Source organism: Dictyostelium purpureum (genome assembly GCF_000190715.1).
Source record: "Dictyostelium purpureum unplaced genomic scaffold DICPUscaffold_207, whole genome shotgun sequence".
NCBI lineage: Eukaryota > Evosea > Eumycetozoa > Dictyosteliales > Dictyosteliaceae > Dictyostelium > Dictyostelium purpureum.
In genome coordinates, this window is record NW_003519543.1 from 46822 (window position 1) to 55585 (window position 8764).

General features: G+C 25.8%; 2 protein-coding genes across 2 annotated transcripts; one reads left to right on the plus strand and one right to left on the minus strand.

Annotated features, from left to right (window-relative positions):
• Positions 1 to 199: 199 nt before the first annotated feature.
• Positions 200 to 7104, plus strand: DICPUDRAFT_36836 (uncharacterized protein; the record flags this gene model as incomplete). Its single annotated transcript, XM_003290083.1, has 5 exons — positions 200 to 618; positions 688 to 935; positions 1009 to 1621; positions 1874 to 1971; positions 5627 to 7104. Coding segments are annotated over 5 exons (2856 nt in total), but the record flags the coding sequence as incomplete, so codon positions are not given.
• A 130-nt stretch (positions 7105 to 7234) lies between these two features.
• On the minus strand, positions 7235 to 8723 carry DICPUDRAFT_80883 (uncharacterized protein; the record flags this gene model as incomplete). The annotated part of the gene is made up of 1 exon (XM_003290087.1): positions 7235 to 8723. A coding segment is annotated over one exon (1488 nt), but the record flags the coding sequence as incomplete, so codon positions are not given.
• Positions 8724 to 8764: the final 41 nt, after the last annotated feature.

Consider the following 8764-nt stretch of genomic DNA (forward strand, 5'->3'; position numbering starts at 1 on the left):
ATATTTTAATTTTGCTTTTTCTTTTTTTCAAAATAATAGTTATTATGGTTATAATCAACTACCCAACAATGCCTTCACACAATTTGTGAACGATTTGCCAAACCCAGACCCAGCACATACTTTTGAGGCGCTGTAAGTTTAATTACAAAAAAATTATTTTGAACTCATTATTAACTTTAACTTAATATCAAATAGCGATATAGCCACAAATAATGTCCCAGATTTTTATGATATCAATATTGAATTTTTAAACATACGGTTGATAGATAAAGATTCATCACTATCCAAGTCATCATTAGAAAATTTGGATACTCTCAACAAAGTAACCACTTTTCAAATAACATTTGATGGAGAAATGGATTTTCCCATTCCTTTGGGATCATCAGATAATATGTATGAATCTTTGCATATACGGGGCTCCTTTAAAGTTGGTGACCCAGGTGGTTATGAACTCCCAGATAGTTGTTTACACTATTACCAATTCAAAGAATCTCCAAATTTTAATATCAACGGAAAACTTCCTTTTAAAAAATATCCAAAGAATTTAACTACATTTGCTATCTATGGATCTGGTTTAACCATATTCCCAACTGATCTACCAAATACCATTCGAGCATTGTAAGTAGTTTTAAAATTTAAAAGATAGAAACATTTATAATTGTTTTATTAATATCATCATTATTTTAGGGATATTAATAACAATTTTCTATCAAACAATGGTGAATTACCAGATGTTTCGATGTATCCTTTACTTTCTTCCCTTTTTCTAACAAACACTGGGTTTTCAGGATCAATACCAGAGTCTTATTGCTCTCTTATATGTAGTTTGAAATCTAATAATCTTATTGGTACATGGCCTCAATGTAAAGTATGTTATGAAAGTGAATTTCCTTCCTATTTTGATAACAATCCTTTGTTACAAAAAGGTGTTTGTGGTAAGTGTTTTATTATTATTATTATTATCAATCTTTGTTTATAATCCTTAATTATGTATTTAATAATTTTTAGATACTGGCTCTCTTGTCCCAAATTTAGAAATAGTTGATGAATCAGGTGATAAATATCTTTTGTTAACTGGTAATAATTTAGGATTAAATCCTCCACAGATCAAATTATATGGTTTATATTTTAGTGTTATTGTGAAACAGTCAGAATATAATTTATTATGGTCTCCATCATACGGAGAAATACCAGAAACTGTTGTGGTAACAATTGGTCCAAGAGATTTTACACTGGCTACTAAAAATTTAACACCAAAGTTTAATAGCATTACAGGCTCCGGTAAAGAATATATTATTACAGGTTCGAACTTCTCTTATAATAAAGCTGATTTTAAAGTTAAGTTTGAAAATATTGAAGGTACAATCAAATATATTGATTTCAATACTATTACAGTTCAATTTGATAACCCAGAAAAATTACCAAATGGAGATGCTATTCCTGCAAAAATTATAAATATAAAATCAAATCTCTATGTTGATTTTAATGTCAAAATAGATATTTATAAACCTTGTACATCAGATTGTGGTGCTTCTAGTGGAAAAGGTTCTTGTGATTCTAAAGTTGGCGAATGTATTTGTATTCAAAAATGGACAGGCGATACATGCAGTACTCCAAATCAGTTTTTAACATCAGCATCATCAACATCAACCAAAGGAGGTGTAGTAAATTTGTATGGTTGGTTCGGAACACCAAACGTAGGTTTAAAAATATATATCGATGGAGCAGAATGTAAACCTATTCACACCATTTCAGAAACATTTGTAAACTGTACAATTGGCGCAGGATCAGGTACAAAATCAATTAAAATTGTTCAAAATAATAAAGAGTGGATCGGTAATAATATGTTCCATTATAATGAAGATAACTATAGTTGTCCAAAAGATTGCTCACTAAACGGTATTTTAAATGGAGATTGTAACAAGTCAACAGGTCAATGTAAATGTTACTCTGGATGGGGTGGATTCGATTGTAATTCAAAAACAACAACAGAAAATCCTTCAACAACTGGCAGTACAACAACAACACCATCACCAACTAATCCACCTGAAATTGAAATCCCCAAATCAAACACAACAGTTAATGAAAGTACAGGTTCAACAGTTATCACCAATCAACAAACACTATATGAAATATCAATTATATCATTAGTCGAGTTAGATGTATTAGACAATGTTATTTTAACCTATAATCTAACAAACAAATGGGTTATTGACAACAATATTACAAATAACAATATTCATATATTTAAACAAAATATTACAGATATTTGCAACATTACATATACCGTTGAAGATATAAAAGAACAAAGAGATTACGAATTTGCAGGACTACAATTAACATTAGATAAAGACTCAATTAAAATAACAGTTTCAATCCACAACTATCCATTTACAGGCTCTTTAAATAAACTACAGCTTAGAATAGAATCATCAGTAGATGACATTAATGAAAACATAAATAACCAATGTAATAATAAAGAAACAGCAATAGATTCAGAATTATTAAACAGCAACCAATTATTAAACTATATTACAATTTCAAAAAATCAAAAAGTATTAAATGGAAGATTTATCAATAGAGTATTAAGCGATAACAGACAATCATTTATTACAACATCATTAATATCAAATACAACAACACCAACAAACTCAACACAAAATAATAAAAATAAACAATCGTTTATTATTGGAATAAATTTACCATACTTTACAGAATCATTAACAATTGATCCAGACTTTGCAGTATTAGTATCACCATCATTCAAGAAATGCTCAAATTCAGGACGTGCAAGTTGGGTGTTACCAGTTGCAATCGTTGTACCATGTGTTGCAGTAATTACAATCTTTATTTTTGGTGCCATTATTTACAATAAAAACCGTACATCTGTTTTAATAATTAAAAAAAAATTTTCATTTAAAAAGAACCACAATTTATACATGCCAAATGGAGATGAAAATGAATTAAAAAAATTTTAATCAAACCATAAATAAAATTTAATATGGCTTTTTTTTAAAAACGGTGACCTTTTCCACAAAATATATGTTTTTTTATAAACCAAACATTAATTATAAAAAAAAACAAATCATTTTACGAAAAATCATTTTTATTAATTTTTAATTTTTTTTCTTTTTTTTTTTTGATTTTTTTGAATGGAAAAACCAAAATTTTCTATTTTTTGGTGACTTCCAAGCTTAATAAAAAAATAATAAAAAAAAAATAAAAAAATAATAAAATTTAAACTTTTTTTTAATATTATTATTGATTGGTCGGATTTTTTTTTTTTTGAATTTGAATTTGGATTAAGACCAAAAAAAAAAAAAAATAATAACCATCCACAAAAAAATACAAACAATAATGAAATTAATATATTTAGTTTTTCTATTTTTAATACTAAATATAAATAAAAATGGATTTGTAAAATCTGATGACTTGTCATGTTTGTATAATATAATCAAAGATATATTTGGTGATAATTCAGTTTCCTTATGTGGTTATTATGAAATTCTTAAAAATTCATACCAAACAAAATGTGAAAATAATAAAATTGTTGAATTGTATATAAAAATATAAATAAATAAAAAAATATTTTAAAAATATTTTTAAACTAATGGCTTTTTTATTTAATTTAGAACTATAAATTCAGTAATTGATCCTCTAAACTATTTAACAAATAATCATTTTAAATGCTTTTCAAATAAATTTGATAGATTGTATGTGTGTTTAATTTCAAATAATTATTTTATTATTTTTATTTTTTTCGAATCCCTTTCATTTTTTAAAAAAATTCTAATTTTTTTTTATCATTGTTTTAATTAATGTTTTATTAAATTTATTTCCATGTTAGAACTTTGACTGGATTAAAAATAGATTCACAGAATACATTTGGCACAAATGATGAAGAAGGAGTTTCAAATTATATATTTTTAACCAATTGTAGGTTTAGTAATGAAGAAAACCCATTAACAACACCAGGAAATAGTTTACCAAAAATAGAATACCTATATATTAATATTGGTGTACTATCAAACTTTAAAACATTTTATTTTTCTTCATTTAAAAATGTTCAAAATATGTAATTATTATTTTTTTCCTTTATTACATACAATTTTTTAACTGAAATATTTAAAATTTTTATTTCTAATTTTAATTTTTTTAATATAGAAATTTTAATTATGATCCTTCCTATTCCTCCACCTATACAACATTTATAAATGATTTTAAAGACCCAGCTTACCAATTTAATATTATGTAAGAACTAATATAATATAAAAAATAAATAAAAATAAATAAATAAATAAAAACTAATTAAAATATTATAAAATAGGACTATTACAGTAAAAAATATTCCAACTTTTATAGATACCTCTATTAAGTCACTCATATTAGAATTGGTAGATATAAATTCAAACGAAATTCAACAATCAATATCAAATTTAAATACATTTAATATGGTAGAAACAGTAAAGCTATATTATAAAGGAGAACTCAACTTTCCAAAAGAATTAGGATCATCAAATAATAAGTTTTTATCTTTGCATATGTATGGTGCCTTTAAAGTAGGTGATCCAGATGGATATGAACTCCCACAAAGTTGTTTAAATTACCAACAATTTGTAGACTCACCAAATTTTAATATAAATGGACAAATTCCTTTTAAATCATTTCCACCCAATTTAATAACCTTTGGTGTTGAATCATCTGGCTTAACTGTATTCCCAACCAATTTACCAAATACCATTCAAGCATTGTAAGAAGTTTTGAAATTTATAAACAGTTTTTATCAAACCTAATATATTAACTTTTTCTTTAGGATTATTAATAATAATAACTTTTCAAAAAATGTTTTAACAGAATTACCCGACCTTTCGATCTTCCCTAAATTGGATACTGTAATCTTTCAAAGTGCTGGGTATTCAGGACCAATTCCAGAAATTTACTGTAGCTATGTATTTAATTTAAAAAACAATAATCTTAGTGGTAAGTGGCCACAATGTATGGTATGCCATCAAGAGTTTTTTAAAGACTATTTAATTGGAAATCCTTTATTAGATCCTGGTATTTGTGGTAATTATTATTTTTTATATTAAAATAACATTATTATTCTTTACTAACTACCTAAACTAAATTTTAGAAATTGGATCAGTTGTTCCAAATTTAGAAGTAAATGGATCATCAAATTTGAAATATCTTTTATTGACTGGTACCAATTTGGGTTTAGAAGCCCCAGTGATCAAAGCTTTTAATATGAATTTTATTGTTATAAAGGCCCAATCATCCTTTTCATTGGATTGGGATGTACAAATTTTGGGTGAAATACCAGAAACTATTGTGGTATCCATTGGTTCAAGAGATTTTACTCTGACCACGATAGATATAACACCAAAGTTTAAAAGCATTACAGGCTCCGGAAAAGAATATAATATAACAGGCTCGAACTTCTCTTATAATAAAACTGATTTTAAAGTTATGTTTGAAAATATTGAAGGTACAATCAAATATATTGATTTCAATACCATTACAGTTCAATTTGATAACCCAGAAAATTTACCAAATGGAGATGCTATTCCTGCAAAAATTGTGAGTACAAAATCAAATCTCTATGTTGCTTTTAATGTCAAAATAGATATATATAAACCTTGTACATCAGATTGCGGTGCTTCTAGTGGAAAAGGTTCATGTGATTCTAAAGTTGGCAAATGTATTTGTATTCAAAAATGGACAGGCGATACATGCAGTACTCCAAATCAGTTTTTAACATCAGCATCATCAACATCAACCAAAGGAGGTGTAGTAAATTTATATGGTTGGTTCGGAATACCAAACGTCGGTATAAAAATATATATCGATGGATCAGAATGTAAACCTATTCACACCATTTCAGAAACATTTGTAAACTGTACAATTGGCGCAGGATCAGGTACAAAACCAATTAAAATCGTTCAAAATAATAAAGAGTGGATCGGTAATAATATGTTCCATTATAATGAAGATAACTATAGTTGTCCAAAAGATTGCTCACTAAACGGTATTTTAAATGGAGATTGTAACAAGTCAACAGGCCAATGTAAATGCTACTCTGGATGGGGTGGATTCGATTGTAATTCAAAAACAACAACAGAAAATCCTTCAACAACCGGCAGTACAACAACACCATCACCAACTAATCCACCTGAAATCGAAATCCCCAAATCAAACACAACAGTTAATGAAAGCACAGGTTCAACAGTTATTACCAATCAACAAACACTATATGAAATATCAATTATATCATTAGTCGAGTTAGATGTATTAGACAATGTTGTTTTAACTTATAATCTAACAAACAAATGGGTTATTGACAACAATATTACAAATAACAATATTCATATATTTAAACAAAATATTACAGATAATTGCAACATTACATATACCATTGAAGATATAAAAGAACAAAGAGATTACGAATTTGCAGGATTACAATTAACATTAGATAAAGACTCAATTAAAATAACAGTTTCAATCCACAACTATCCATTTACAGGTTCTTTAAATAAACTACAGCTTAGAATAGAATCATCAGTAGATGACATTAATGAAAACATAAATAACCAATGTAATAATAAAGAAACAGCAATAGATTCAGAATTATTAAACAGCAACCAACTATTAAACTATATTACAATTTCAAAAAATCAAAAAGTATTAAATGGAAGATTTATCAATAGAGTATTAAGCGATAACAGACAATCATTTATTACAACATCATTAATATCAAATACAACAACACCAACAAACTCAACACAAAATAATAAAAATAAACAATCGTTTATTATTGGAATAAATTTACCATACTTTACAGAATCATTAACAATTGATCCAGACTTTGCAGTATTAGTATCACCATCATTCAAGAAATGCTCAAATTCAGGACGTGCAAGTTGGGTATTAGCAGTCGCAATCGTTGTACCATGTGTTGCAGTAGTTACAATCTTTATTGTTGGTGCTATTGTTTACAATAAAAACCGTACCTCTGCTTTAATAATCAAAAAAAAATTTTCATTTAAAAAGAACCACAGTTTATACATGCCAAATGGAGATGAAAATGAATTAAAAAAAATATAATAAAGACCTTTAATAAAGTTTAATATGAACCATCTTGGCTTTTTTAAAATATAGGCAAAAAAAATAAAATTTATTTTTTCGTAAATTTTATAACACAAATTGCTAAATTAAATTTTATTTTGTATTTTGACTAAATTTGTTTTTTAGGTTTATTTTTTTGATTATTACTATTTTGTTTTTTATTATTATTATTATTATTATTATTATTGCTATTGCTATTTTTATTGTTTTTAATTTCATCCCTATTGTCATATAATAGTTGATCTGAAACGTCACCAGAAGGAATTAATTTATTTGTTTGTTTTTTATTTACAGTATTATTAAATTTTTCTTTTTCTTTGTCTTTTTCAATTTTTTGTTTTAGTTTCTGTTGTTCTTGATTTTCTTTTTGTCTTTGTAATTGAATTCTCTTTGCCTCTTGTTCTCTTTCATCATTTTTTTGTTTTCTAATAACTTCGAATTCTTTAAGTTTTTCTTTATGCTGCTGTTTTATTTTCTTTTTTTCATTTTTATACAATGCCTCTATTTCTTTATATTTTTCGATATTTTCATTTCTGTCTAACAAAATTTTGATTTTATCTGTTTCATTTAATTCGCTAGTATTTGCTGCAGAGGTATTTATTGTGGGTGATCCTATTATAGCATTATTATCTATATTATTATCATTACTATTATTATTTTTAATTATATTTTGCAATTTAAAAAATTCATCTCTAGATTGTTTAGTTTGATTAAATAATTTTTGATAAATTTCATTTGCTCCATCATAATCTAATATCCCTAAGACACTGATTTTAATTGTTTTACCAATTGATTTACCTAAACTTCTACTGGATAATGCAAATGTATATAGTACTTTTTTCGACCTACATAACCTAATAATATCCTCTACCAATTTATTTAATGCTCCATTCTCCTCTATATTTGAAGATATTATAACACATGATATTTTATCTACTTCCAATAATTTTAAAACTTCTCTTAAACCACTAACAAATCTTTTTTTTACTTTATTTGGGTTATTATTTTGGAAAGATTTCTCTTGAAATCCCTTTAATATCCTGATCAACTCTTTACAAGTATTATCAATCTCTTTATTTGGTAAAATTTGATTTATATATTCTTTAATGTTAACATTTGTTGTATTTGTTGTAATTATATCGCTACTATTATTATTATTTTCGGTATCATTATTGGTATTGCTATTGCTATTGCTATTGCTATTGTTATCGCCATTATTGTCGCCATTACTATTATCACTATTGTTATTGTTATCTATGGTACTATTATCATCCAATAGTTTAGTTGGTGGTGTGGTTGCTGTCTCTACTTTACTTTCTTCATTTTCTAATTGAGTTGAATTTTCTTTTTTAAAATAACTTTCTTTTATACTATTATATAACTCTATATCTCTTTTTAGCCTTGTAGGTTTAATTTTTTTTTCAGTTTTAACATAAAAACATTTCTTTTTTTGTGATTGTAATGGTTGTTTTTTTACTAATTTATCTCTTGTATGTTGATGTGATTGAGATTGTTTGTTAGTGTCATCCTTTACATAATCTTCAAATGAAATTTTATCAAACTTCTTTCTTAATTTTGAAAAGGACACATTTTTATTTCTAGATAGATGTAATTATAACTGGTTTATTACTTTTATTAT